Source organism: Rhyacophila brunnea, unplaced genomic scaffold (assembly GCF_057557595.1).
Source record: "Rhyacophila brunnea isolate RB1 unplaced genomic scaffold, BYU_Rbru_1.0 scaffold_7, whole genome shotgun sequence".
NCBI classification, from domain to species: Eukaryota; Metazoa; Arthropoda; class Insecta; order Trichoptera; family Rhyacophilidae; genus Rhyacophila; species Rhyacophila brunnea.
In genome coordinates, this window is record NW_028233339.1 from 22,503,432 (window position 1) to 22,518,496 (window position 15,065).

At 32.0% G+C, this 15,065-nt stretch overlaps 1 protein-coding gene across 1 annotated transcript in view; it reads left to right on the forward strand.

Moving 5' to 3' along the window:
* Positions 1-6,014: 6,014 nt before the first annotated feature.
* Positions 6,015-15,065, forward strand: part of DCX-EMAP (Doublecortin-domain-containing echinoderm-microtubule-associated protein) — a 79,948-nt gene continuing 70,897 nt past the window's right edge. The window contains exons 1-2 of the mRNA XM_085957681.1: positions 6,015-6,023; positions 7,684-8,220. Coding sequence (XP_085813807.1) covers positions 6,015-6,023; positions 7,684-8,220 — 546 coding nt within the window. The remainder of the gene's footprint in view (positions 6,024-7,683; positions 8,221-15,065) is intronic.

The window sequence follows — 15,065 nt, forward strand, 5'->3', positions numbered from 1 at the left end:
GACGCCTCGTGTAAACAAGGAACCTCCTGGTACTCTATAAACAATCTCAAAAACGTAATATACAGTAGTGTAACAGCTATCGTAAAACTTTATTAACAGCATACTTCAGTAAAACGGCAAATAATTTTCAACTATAGGTGCGACGAAATTTCAGACTCGCTGCCAATCGGAGAGCGAAAATCGAGCTGTGAACACATCAATTTGTTTTGTGATGGTGTCGGGGGAATTAATTCTTAAATCGTGTAAAGATGACTAAAAAACGTTACCCATTTACTTGAAAAAGAAAACATGTCAATTAATATATTATTATTATTACTAATAGAACAATAAACATAACATTAAGAGCCGAGCCACACCGGGCGACTCTGGTCTCGAGACCAGTCGCCGAGACCAGACTGATGCATGCAGTTATATGTAGGATGCCACACCTGGTCGCCCAGTAGTCGCACAAGCAATAGAGTCAGGCGACCAGTAAAATCTCGTTCGTGCCCTCGGTCTGGTCTCCCAGTCTCTCTGGTATCTCTGGTTGGGCGATGGGAATGGGACGATTTGGCACCGCGAACTGGCCTCCGCTGATTGGCCTCCGGTAATTGGCCGCCGGTACAATCGGACGCCGGCCCAATTGGACGCCGACCCAATTCGACGCCGACCCAACTGGCCTCCGGGAGATTGGACGCCGCACAGTTGAATTAAATGCGCAAAGGAATAGACGTACGTTACGATTTGTTGGAGTAAATAAGCAAGTCAGTTTAATATGCTTCTATCTTCCCAGTAGGTGTACCTTATATATTTCGCGCTTGACACATTTTTAATATATATTGAGAAAAATTATTATGCCTGATGATGTTTATTAAAAGAAAATAATTCTTCCCTCGCTAAAACTTAAAGATGTGCATAATCAATTAATTTATTGTCTATACATGGGTACTTATTTATATTTACAACAAATATTTAAAATAATGTTAGATGTTAGAATGAAAATTACATTATATTTCAGCGTTTTATCGACTTAATATTATAATAAAGCTTAATTATGTATATGAGTACCTTGGTATCAAAGTGGGACATAAGCCATTTACAAAATTTTACAGGAGACTGGCAAACATGTGTGAAAAGTGACCGTTTTTCATATAACATACTAACTTTAAACTCAAAAATCTCTATGAAAACTACCGTTTTTGATACTTTTAGTGGATTTTTTGAAAAGAGCATCACTTGCACTACCATAATCAATTAAAACATGAATTTAGTGAGAGGTGGCGTATGTCCCACTTTGATACCAAGGTACTCATATTATTATGCATAAATGCGTATTTTAAGATAGTATGAAATTACAAACAAAATATTAAGTAAGTTATCTGCTAAGTATACATGTTTCAGTAGTTTGATTGATAAACTACTTAGGTACTGGATGCCGGATGAAATCCCGAAGGCCGAAATCCCGAATGCTGAAATCCCGAATGGCCGAAATCCCGAAAAATGAAAAAATACAAACATCAATAATTGCACAATTTTTGCAAGAGAGACAAAAACCCATTTTTTGTGGAAATATAAAAAATGTAAAATACAAACATCAGTAATTGCGCAATCGTGAGCGCAATTTTTGTAAGAGAGGCAAATCCCATTTTTTCGGAAAATGGGTTTTTCTGATTGCGCAATTTTTTTCAGGAGAGACCATTTTGTAGAACGAATGGATTTTGTGCATCTTACAAAAATTGCGCAATTCACGATTGCGCAATTATTAATATTTGTATTTTTTATATTTCCACAAAAAATGGGTTTTGTGTCTCTTGCAAAAATTGCGCAATTATTGATGTTTGTATTTTTTTTATTTTTCGGGATTTCGGCCTTCGGGGTTCCGGCCATTCGGGATTTCAGCGTTCGGGATTTCGATATTCGGGATTTAGGCTTTCGGGATTTCGGCCATCGAGATTTCGTCCGGCACCCAGTACCTAAGTAGTTTATCAATCAAACTACTAAAACATTTATACTTAGCAGATAACTTACTTAATATTTTGTTTGTAATTTCATACTACGAGTATCTTAAAATACGCATTTATGCATAATAATATACATGTTTAAGCTTTATTATAATATTAAGTCGATAAAACGCTGAAATATAATGTAATTTTCATTCTAACATCTAACATTATTTTTAATATTTGTTGTAAATATAAATAAGTACTCATGTATAGACAATAAATTAATTGATTATGCACATCTTTTAGTTTTAGCGAGGGAAGAATTATTTTCTTTTAATAAACATCATAAGGCATAATAATTTTTCTCAATCTATATTAAAAATGTGTCAAGCGCGAAATGTATAAGGTACGACTACTGAGAAGATAGAAGCATATTAAACTGACTTGCTTATTTACTCCAACAAATCGTAGCGTACGTCTATTCCTTTGCGCATTTAATTCAACTGTGCGGCGTCCAATCTCCCGGAGGCCAGTTGGGTCGGCGTCGAATTGGGTCGGCGTCCAATTGGGCCGGCGTCCGATTGTACCGGCGGCCAATTACCGGAGGCCAATCGGCGGAGGCCAGTTCGCGGTGCCAAATCGTCCTAGACCCTTGGGCGATCGGTAGAGATGTATGAAAACATATAACTATGTATTGAGCGCTGCCACACTAGGCGACCAGTCGCCGGCAGCCACGCCGCGGATAGAACGTATTTTTGCATACTTGCGTGTACATTCATTATTATTATTATTATTATTATTGGCTGCCTCTCTGGTCGCCGGCAAGTCGCCCGAGTAAATCGCCCGAAGAGACCAGTTGCGCGACTGGTCTCGAGACCAGAGTCGTCCGGTGTGGCTCGACACTAAATGGACGCATGTTGAATTTTTATGACAAATTATGTTTTGTTCTGCAGGCGTCGTTTGCATAATCTTCGCGTCGCCTAGTCACGATCGTTTTAGACCGTGCCCCAGCTGAAGTATAGCCTTAACAATTTTGCAAGTTTTCAATTAGCAATGGTGTTCGGTAAGGCGACACGATATCACCTTAACTATTCACGGCTACTTTTGTATTGACTGGGAGATTGTATTGTGATTTGACTGAGAGAACAGAGAAAATATCACTCATAGCAAATGCATCAGCCACCTAAACTTTCCGTTTGTGAAATACCTAAAAGATGGAAGACATTCACAAAGAAAGAAGACCTCCAGGATGGGGTGCAGAATCTTGTAAATAAAAACCGTCCAGTAGTGAGTTTTGGTAATAAAAAGTAATAGTAAGAAATAAAGGCTTAGAAAGTAAATAAAAATGAAAAGTTTTCTCTAGAACTATGTAGAGTCCGTCACGCAATGCTAATGTTGATATTAGTGGATACATTATAATACTCTATGTATAAAATAAGCACTGCCTAATAATGTTGCTAATTTTCAAAAATTAGGTCCCTATTTGAACCTAATTACGAGGAGTTAAAAATTGATTTGTTCCACAATGCTTTTGCGCGATAACATCGCGAGAAACGCCCGATTTATCCGGAAACGTGTAAACATTTTACGACTTCCCTCGAATATATTATTGTGTGTGAAGTGTTTTTAAAGTTAGCCTTAATGATCGGAAATACTAACCAAAAGGCTAATAACATTTCGCAAAATAAAAATTTATTGGATTGTTATTTTTCTGCGATTGTTATTCAGTTAAGGCTCCTTTCTTTAGCTTGGCGATAATGCACTTAATATTTAGCATTCGGAATGTGTTATTAATTAAATGTATTTTTTATTAACGTATCCTTACATAGGGTATGTAATATTATTTGTTACTTTTATCCCAGCATCCATTAAACATGTCTTAGAACCTGCTACATGACATGTCAACGTGAAATTAACATAAATTTAATAGCAACGTCATTAAATATTACGGAATTCAAGAAAATATAGTATTTTTCATTCTCTTGTTCAATGAATGATACACAAGATTTAACAATGCAGCATTTTTTATTAACCGTGTATATTTCGGAATACTTCAGATATTTGTAAATAAACAACAACGTGTAAGTTTTAACGAACGAATGAAGTATGGTTGGAATTTTCAATTTCCTTACTCAACCAATGCTACCACTTGCAAACCTGCAATGCAAAATCACTAATTTATTGTAAATAACCTTATCAGTAAACCAGGGGTCCCTTTTCGCTTCACTTTCGTAATATGTTTAGGCACTACCTGTATAGCAGAAGGTTTTTTTTAACCATCTTTAGAAAAAAGCAATATTTTATTCTAAATTGTATGTTTATAATGTGTTTATATAGATTATAGACTATTCGTGAAGATACAAGATTAAATGAACCTATATAATATATATTAATTTATAAATGAAATAGATATATTACCTAGGTACTTTACATTCTCGACAATACATTTAATTATTTTGACAGCTGTCACGTGTGTTTATCATAACTTTATCTATTTACTGATATAATTATTCGGTAAACGACCGTTATTGTTAGTATGACTAAGCATCTAGCCTGTGGACAGATTGATACTTGGATACTTACTTTCGATACAATATTGATATCAGGGGTCTAGGACGATTTAGCGCCGGGACAACTGGACGCCACGGAATTCGAAAATAAATAGACGTTAGGTACTTATAGGTACTTTAAAAAATATTTAATGTTATTATTTATATTTAAATGATTATATTATGATTTAATAGTTGGCGAGAATGTAAATATGCAGACGTAAATAATGATTTAATCGTGCATATGTTTAAGTTCCAACGAAAAAAGAGTTTTTTATTTTAAATAAAGCCTTAGGCATGGTGATTCTCTATCCGCAATAAAGAATACATTATGTTAAGAGTAAAATGAATTAAAACTACTAGATAGAAACTGGTTACAATACCTCGTCTACGTTATGTATACGTGTCTACGGCAGTGCGGCGTCCAATTGTCCCATTCTTGATATCAGGTATCGTTTTCATTCGGATATGACAGCCCTAGTTACCTATCTAACAAAACATTTGAAAAACCTTTATCCATATGTGAATAGGCAATTGAAAATAATTATTCAGTTATTTTTTAGTATAATATTATAAATACTTAATATTTAAATTTTTAATATTTATCGATATAAGCTTTCTTATCATAGTTCAAGTCCGTAAATATAATATTTTTGCATATTTCCAACTTGAAAATGCACATTTAAATAAAATCAAGAAAATAGTTTTTTTCTGTTGTTTTTAATATCTGCAATAAAAAGTTTATACGGGTATTATTTTATTACTTCAATTCATTAAGTCACTTAATCTAACGATTTCGATAAAAGAAAGTTTCTTACGTCGCGAAATGTAACACAAGTTAGCTATATAAGAAAACAACCTAAAAAGTCAAGGGTGGCGTTTTGTTTCAATTTGCCTTTATTTTACCAACGGACTCCACGCGCCGCTTTAGCGAAGAGTGAAATCGTGAGCTTTTAAGTAGGTTGGGGCTATTCAGCGAATTCGGTGGCGCTTATCGACGGCTGGAAAACTCGGGTCCGCCGGCTCGCGTCAAACGATATACTCTCATACCGTACCGAGAACCGACGCGGGGCGCAAGTCTCTCGAAAAACAAACCTCGCCACCAAAATAAGTGTGTCAAATCAAAACAACCGGACAAAATATTTCATAACTGATTACAACATCCGCCATTTGTCGCGCAATCTGTCAGACTTCGTTGTCTATTGGTCGCGCGTTCGATTTTTTTTCAATTTTAAGTTTTCCGGCGGGAAAACAAGCGTGAAAAGTTGTCGCAAACACGATGCATCCTCGCGCGTTCGGACACTTGTCGAATACTTTTTGGAAACCCTGCATAAAATGTAAATATTTCTCAAGAAATATTGCAACCAAAGATTTGTGAAGTGTCAACATTTAAATAATTGTATATTTTGTATAACTTTTAAAACATTTCTGTGATTGTTTATACGTGAATAACTATTGTGAAAAATAAAAGAATATAAAAGCGACAGACAATTTCTCTCTACAGTATTTGAACAATTTCAAGACGGATTTACATTCTTTCAAGATGGCTTTAGTGAGTATATTGTTTTTAATTTAATTTTACAATACATTTTTTTTAATAATTCTAAAATGATAAATACGGATAAATTATTTTAAAGATTTTATGCAAATGTTGCAACTCACTCGTATTCATAGTACAATAGGTATACTTTATTGCCGATACTATAATTCACTTTATTCTTGACAGTAAAAATATAATATATAGTTCAAAGCGAATAAACTATAATCCTTAGGATCACGCACATTTCCAGAATATGTAACACGTTTTGATACGTTCAAGGGGAGAAGAAAGAAAAATAAACGGGAAACATGGCAGTGTAGTTAAATGCGCCGCTATTAATTTATTTACATGCATAATGTAAAAAAGGCAAACGTCTCGCAAAGTAGGTCAGCCGAGTTCATAACCCTATATAGTTCGTAGACGCGGGAGTAAGGGTTGAGCGATTAGCATAAGATATGGTCAGCAATCGGGTGGTGGCGAATACCAACTGACGAAGGAGGTTGAATTACTGCGCATGTCACCAACAATGTCGCCAATTATTTCCCACCTAATTTCAAATATGGACCACCATACTATAAATTAAAATGACAAAGTAGGTTTTTTATACACCGACATAACAAATATTATAATGTTTCTATCTAGTCTTCTCATCAAAATATATTATAATCTCTCAATATGAGGTTTAATATATAATTATTAGTACAATTTAATTTTGATTTGATATTAAGTATGTAATTAAAAAAAAGTATCTTCGAAATAAAATTATTTTGTATTAGCAAAACAAATTCAAAATATTGGTTGATTTTTCCAATTTGTTTTCCAAAATTGAAAGCGCCACAAAGAAAATGTTTAAAAATTTTCAGTTTATACGAGTGAGTCGACACTCTCTGCCATCTATTGAAAATAGTTGAAGTTATTTTACGTATGTACTTTATCACAAACAACACTAAAAATGGGTTAAAAGTTTAATCATTTGGTAGCAAGAAAAAGCTTTGAATTTTTTGATAAATTTTATACGAAATAGTATTAAAGTTTTACGATTTGAAAAATTAAATGTACATAATTGGGAATACTTCAGATGCTTTTTAGAAAAAAATATGTGTACCTACCGAATTGGACCGTAACCCATAACCATCAACATCCGGGTGTACTTTGAAAATAATTAAGTGATGCAAATAGTTTATATATTTCTCTAATAGGTGTGAAATATGTTTCTGAGCTATCCAAATTAAGATTAATAAATAATGACCTTTTTGTATGATTAATTGAATAAAAAAAAGTTTAATTAAATAAAAGTTAAATTATTATAAATAATTACGATGCTTATCAATCTGGCAGATATATATTTTACTGTTTAATGACAATTGATATACGTATACTTTCAGATAGTAGGTAATAAAATAATTTTGAGTTTACATTCCACGTATTCTATTACAATTAAACTCTTTCAAATAACACTGTTATACGTACAATGTATTAACATTTTTATGGAATTTAAATCAAACGTTTATCTTTGATCAAAGAATGCTTTTGGGTTTTAAAAATTGAAATTTACTAAAATTTATCGTTTTAGTGGGATAATAAAAATAAATGCGATTTAAATCTGGGGCCGCGCCGCGGGTGGCGCTGGAAGTTGGAAAACATTCGCTAAGTTGTCGCCATTGTTGTTTAGGTGGCGTCGCGCGCGCCCTCTCGCCACGACAACGAGAGTCCGTCGAGCGTGGTCGGGATGGGCGGGGGCGGGGGAATGAACGGGCTGGCAGGACAGGAGGGCGGATCGCCGCCTTCTCCCAGTGGCGCCCGCGAGGTCGAGCCCGCGAGCCGCAGCCTAGACACGGACGAGGAAGAGGAGACCGAGCCGCGGACGGGCGGCTGGCGCCCTTCCCGCCCGGCGAGTCCCGCCCCCCCGCCGCCCGCGCAGAATGCCGCAGCCGAACCCTCCAGCCGGTACGCTAACCTCTCCTTCTGGAAGGCCAGGAAAGTCACGTTCTACAAAAATGGGGACCCCTTCTTCCCCGGCGTCGAGTTCCGATTCAGGCCTGGACGAGACCTGAGCACTCTCGGAGCCCTGCTCGACAGGTTATCAGCGCGAGTGGAGCTGCCGCGAGGAGCTCGTTATGTCTTCTCGCTGGACGGTGACCGGAAGATGCGTCTGGAAGAGCTGGAAGATGGTGCCTCATATGTCGTCTCCTCATACAAAGCTTTTAAGGTAAAGAAATTTTATTACTTATTTCTATATATAGATTTCAACTTGTTGATATAAACACTTTCTTTATATAAAAAATACGTTTATTAGAAAGATGTTAGATTCTCGCTTATTTAACTCTGTTGGTACATATTTTTAAAATATGACATAAAATTATACAAATGAGTCCCTTAAAAAGGGTTATCAATCAAACCCGTCTGTCAATTTAGCCAAATCTTACGATAACAGTGTTACATCAATTTCAATTATTTATTGACACGTGGGGGTGTGAAAATGTTCGATTAGTCAGATTAGTGGATAGCACCTGTGTGAAATATATTAAAATGTGTGTGAAGGTCGTTGTTACGACTTACTTTGGGAAAACACCGTCAGAGGGCGTTTTTGGCACAACTATCATACTTTACAGTTTGCATCCATTAGTGTTGTTCATTATAATAATTACTTTTATTAGTAACAAGTTATATATTATCATATTATGTCATATCGGGATTATTATGAAAATTATTTTTTTACGGCATATTTTATATAAACATAAATTTTCTGTAGAATAGAATGTTTGAACGAAAATAGTTTTTACTGAAACTGTCAAATATCAGTTATTTCTTAAATTGTTTTTTTAAATAATAAAAAAGTGTAGGTACTTACATACCAACTTTCAGAATAAACAGCCATGCTATGCTAATTTACGGAAATAATTAACTGTTGTTTTATTAATGATTATAATTTGTAGTTGGCTATTGATATTATAAGTTAATAACAGTATATTCGTTAGCAGTAAGTACTTTGGTCATTTTTTTTATATAAATTTGTAAAATTCATGAAAAGGGGTTAAAATTAGGTATTGTATGAAAAAAATCATAAATGCATATTTTGTTTATTAAATTGATAGATGGGCATTCTTAAACATTGTTTTTGAGTAAAAAAAGGAATAATTTATTAGTCACCAATTGAAAAATGTCCCGCTGAGAAGACGAAATCGAAAACTGCGGAATGAGTACCTAATACAATATAGTTTTACTTTATTTTCATTGAAGAATTTTACTTCAAGTGCAAGTTATTAATTGTTTAAGACCAATTCACATCAAAACATATATTATATTCTAGGGATGAAGTATTGGCTTGTTTATAAATACTTTCAAAGTTTAGTAGCCCCCTAAGTATATCAATATATTTAATTATTAAACATATCGGTATGTTACAATTATATAATTAGTAGTGAAAGATTAAAATGTTTTATTATAAAATATGAATTACGTTCATTAATTAATTGAATGATTATAGTATTAGTAAGTATGCCACTCAATGCAATAAATTGTGGTTTTATCAATGTTAGTATCATAAAATGAATATTGTAAAATAAAGACTTTTCTATTATTTTTTTTGATTGCAAATTAACATTACAAAAAAACCTTTTCATATATTTTTTATAATGCAGGTAAGCGGGAATAATACGTGATTGTTTTTGAATTATACCAGTAAAACGTTGAAAACGATATGGCCGACACCAAATTCAAAAACATGCTAATTATGTATGTCAAACTAATTTACATTTCTGTTAATAATTATGCGTGAAACTTTTGCGATACTGAGCACGTCATACAAAAATATTTAAACAAAAAAAGGAGTTCAATTTCATACGATACGTTTAATATGCAAATTTACAAAATGAGAACAATGGTTTTGAATTAAATCGGGGGGTTTAAATGCGCCAAAAATTATACAAAAAAATAAAAGGGGTTGAAACTTTGACCGTATATTCAATAAATTTTAACATTTTTTTATAATCTTTTAAACTCTTACTTAAATAATATTGTAAATAAAATAAAGTTAATAGTTACGTACTCACATTAAAAAATAATATGTCTACTCACGCATTTATAAAGTATTAAATATAAATGCAAATGAAAAATTGCCATTTTAAGTTCAAAGTTCATTAGCTTAAATTTATATTAGGTAGTAATTATAACTCTGTAAATCCATTATAATTGTGATCTACAACGTAAACGCCGGTTAATAAGTAATTATTATTGCTTTACCAATCAATATTGTGAATGCACTAGAAGATTAGTCGGTCTATTATTAATAATTGTTGTAAATATGAATATATTATACATTCATCGAAATTAAATTACTTACTTATATCATCGAACCTTTTTGAGGAATTCTTATTAAGCATTTTTCAACACATTGGACCATTGCGCCTTATCAAACATACACAAAGATATCAATAAAATGTTTAATCATATATATAAAGAGCCATTTTTTTATATAATAATAAAATTATAAATTAAAAATTATTAAGTAGTACAATCCATATGATAAAAATATCATTATAAATGATAATAATAGGCATATAGTTGTTAATAGTTTTAATTCAATAAGGCACTTCTTAATTTTTTTGAGGACAAAGTCTTTTCTCTCATTTGTTGGCTGAAACTAAAACTTTTGTTTGAAAATCATTTTTTTATTCTGGAATATTTTTATGTATATATTTAAGGAATTTTCTGAAAATATTTAGAATGTGTATACACAAAACATACCAAAATCGATTCATACCTATGTACACGCTCTATTACTTTTCTTTCGGCTATAGCGAATTGAGGTCAGTAGAAATCTGTGACACATATAAAAAAATATATCAATTACATCGAATAAAAATAATATATTACGTAGACAAATTATGTTTGGTACAATAGAGTTACGACACCTACTATAAATTACCTATAATACGTTTTTTATATAATTGAATATTGGATGTCAAGACGTGTATAAAATCAAAATGAAAATATTCCATATATAAAATATTGTATATTGAAACTATTAAAGTACATACTTTTGAAGTTTTCTTTTGTATTTTGTGAAACATATTAAAAAAAATATATGTATGCATAATATTATGCTTTCATAGGAAACACGCCATAAACTTGATCGTATCATTATGTACTGCCCTATATATGGAAAAAAATCTCCTTAAAATTATTTCATTGTGAACAACACTAGCATGGATTAATCCACTGCTGGATGAAAGCCTCTTCAAACTGATTATAATCCTCATGATTATGTGCGTTGCGCTGCCACCTAAATATCTTGTGGATTGAGACGATTTCGGACGTTTTGTACGACTACATAGTGAACTGATTTTTCTACTAAATTTGTTCAAAGGTTGCCTCTTTTTTAAAATACCTATTACCAAACTTTATAACTTCACATACCATTGTTTGTTCCCATATTTAATTATGTAGTGTTTTATCCTTGAGGTGCAAAAATGTCATATTATTATATAACTAATAATATACATTATACCTAATATTGTTAAAAATACATAGTACAGGGGAAAATTTAGCATGTGAACTGATATTATGGAATGGTTTTTTTACTTTAATTAAAACCGATTAATTTGAGGCATTTAAATATTAGATAGGTATATTTTATTTTTCACACAAGACATATGGCATAGTTACTTATGTAGGTAACAATAAAGTAGGTAAGTAAATAATTGTCAAGATATCACGATACTTTGTTATGAGGGGTGAAACACAATTTATTTACTTTATTCACTGACTTTTGTTGGGCTTAATTATTATTTTTTTAAATTTCGGTGTCGTAAAAGGTTCGGACGCGCCTAGGCACTCAAGGGATAGTTGCCGACTAAATGTTATCTTTTTCTTCAAGTAATGCGGGGATAGAAGTAACTGAACTTTTTCTGTTGCTTCAAAATTCTTGGGATACTTTATTTTGTTTTTGTACATACCGGTCTAGCATTACTCAATCGTTACGTTTAAGATTTATTATTAACAAATATTATTACGGGTCAAATATGTATTCCCCTAATTGTATTGATTACAGGATTTTTGATAAGATATGTAGGCATTTATTACGTTAACTTTTATCAGTACTTACTAATAAGTATCTATGTGTATAAATATGTTACTATAAAGTAGAAAGTAAGGTGCATATTATGGCTGAATAGTCAACCATACACAAATTTAAAATTCCGTCATTTATTAAAAAAATAAATTACACCGTAAATCGTAAATCGCAAAGCAACACTTGCGTTGGTATTTTTTTCCTACTGGCGCCCTTATTATTTAACAATCCGTCGTGAAATATCTACATATATACATGAAAATAATTCCCGAGTTTTTAGTGGCCAGCCAGTATACATTCGTTTACTTCATCGTATAATTTTCCGATAAGGCAGAGTAAGCCAACCATCTGGTTGCATTTACAAGATATGTCATAATTCAAGAGCAATATTTTCGAGTCACTTATGAACTATAAACAATGTATTACAGTGCAAATAGGTTCATTGAAAACATAAGTAAAGATTTTCAAAATTATCCTTTAAAGTATGAATAATATTTTAATGTAAGATTTTTCAAAATAGCTAATAGATTTTGATATATTACATTCCTCCTCTTTAGACAGTTGACGATATAAATATAATATAGGATATTCTTTGGTAATTTACAAGACAGAACAAAAAATAATAATTATGTACTTAATCTAATTTAAACAAATCTATATGACATCTAAACTTTTTGTCTATACGTACCTACTACTTACTTCATTCTGTCACGTAGCAGTATTGGAGTATAGGGCAAATACAAGTTCCCGCTACTTCCCTCGGTCCATAGCCAAATCTCAAGCCTTTATGAATTTTTTATTATTCAAATATTACCTAATAGTATATGAGTAAAAGGCAATATTATTGATAAACAAAAAAAGAAAATGGCGGGTAGTTTAGATTTTTTGTTGCTTACTTACCTATGCTAATGTTCTATTCAAATTAACACTAATTCTATGAATCTTTAACTCATGACAGTCTCGGTAAGTAAACCTAAGATCATAATTGGAAATTTACTAATAATCTGTGAAATCTACAAAATCATTTGGAGCTAATTTATTCATTGGATGTAGTAAAAATTTTAATTATTTATTTCCTTATTATATTATTAGGTTTAATAAATATCGTAAATATCAAATTATTTTTTAAATACCAATAACATGTCAACTCGATTTAACTAATACTATAGGTACCAGTGGCGAAGGGTGGAAGTAGGTTGTTAAGATCCGACATACATAGCGCACACTAAACTTTGTTAAAGGTATTTGTTTTCATTGCATTAAGACTACGTTTAAGATTAAGTTTGTTAGTTTTTAGTCCAGCATAGTAGATAATAGTCAAAAATTATTCGTATGTCTATAAAATATTTAAAATTACGCCTTTAAACCATACATAGGTTTATATATTTAAATTGAAGTAGGAAGTAAGATCGTGTTAACGCGCGTGTTTGAACATGTACCTAACCGGAAAAAAAAATCTTTTTTTTTAAACGGTACATGTTCAAATACGCGCGTTAACATCATTTTACTCCTTACTTCAATTATAGTTTGTCAATTTATGGCTATGGCCGTATGTTGTAGCTTAACCACTGGGGGATGACAATAGAAATGGCGTATTTCAAAAAAACACAACCTTATTCTTAGGTCAATAATTATTATAAAGCAATCATTATTCGTAGGATGTTTATCACACTTGAATGGTCAAAGACATAGATTATAATGAGTATCTTTAGAATTATCTTCAAATGTGTTAATCTTGCCTATTTTTTGAATAATAAAATGCCTTATTCTTGTCAAATTTGGGATCACAGAGATTATCAATATAATTTTTTATCGTAAATATTTTACTAAAATTATCTCGTCATAAATTATACTAATGGTTTTATAAATGCGTTTAAAAATTAATAAATGTAAAAAATCTTAACACCACTGCACAGTTATGTACCGAAATATGACTATATTCTAAAACATTAGAGCGAGAGGTTTAAAAGAATACTATTTTATGTAATAAAAATACTTTATGCAGTCATCAAATATTTAAAATAAATATAAAGGATAATAAGGCTTAAAAATCATCTAAATAGATTATCTACAACGTTTAAGGTATGTCCAGGATCATGCTTTGAAAATAGAAAAAAAGCTCCATTTTGACCCACGCTGAGCACGTCCGCCCTTTAATATAATATTAAATAATATTATTGATCCTGTAATAAACGATATATTTATGGCGTTTTAACTTCATAATATATAAACTGAATAAGGAATTATTAAATATCTTATAACAAATTCTTAAGGCTTAAGCGCCGGTCTATAGTGTAGGTTCCCAGGTTCAAATCCTGAGTCTGGCAAGTACACATATTGTTTTTCAATTTGTGTATGAGTCAGAGTATGGACATAATAGTGTTAAGCAAGTGGCTAACATCCATTTCTCATAAAAATAAAATCTGTTAATACAAACCTCCACTCTGTGGAGGCCCATATGATCCTATTAGGATCGGACATGGTCGAAAGAAGAAAAACAAATTCTAATCAATGTGTTTTAAATATGTATATTATTAAATTACTTACCTTACTCGGTCACTTTTCATTCGAATTAAATAAATCGAAAGAATAATATGGATTAATAATTAGAGTCATTTTTAAATATAGAAAAATATGTTCTCATTCCGTTGGTTTGCAACATCTGCATTGGAAAGCTCTGTGACGGTGGCTTACTCGTTAAATAGAAAATTCATTTATGTTAATTCATGCCATATCGTGTGTCCGCCTAGAAAATACGTGCATGAAATAACGATTTCTTACGTTCATAATGTCCGTACGTATACTAATACTAAATTTTAATTCTTTCGGCACAGATCTTTATGTATGTTGGCAAAAACGGAAAGAAAAAAATAATGCCTGCAATCCGTCAATTAAGTCAGTAAACTATATACAACGAAGCTCGCCATTATTGCTATATGTTACTAGCATGCATTTCTGAATGAGACTTGTATCTGAGTCTC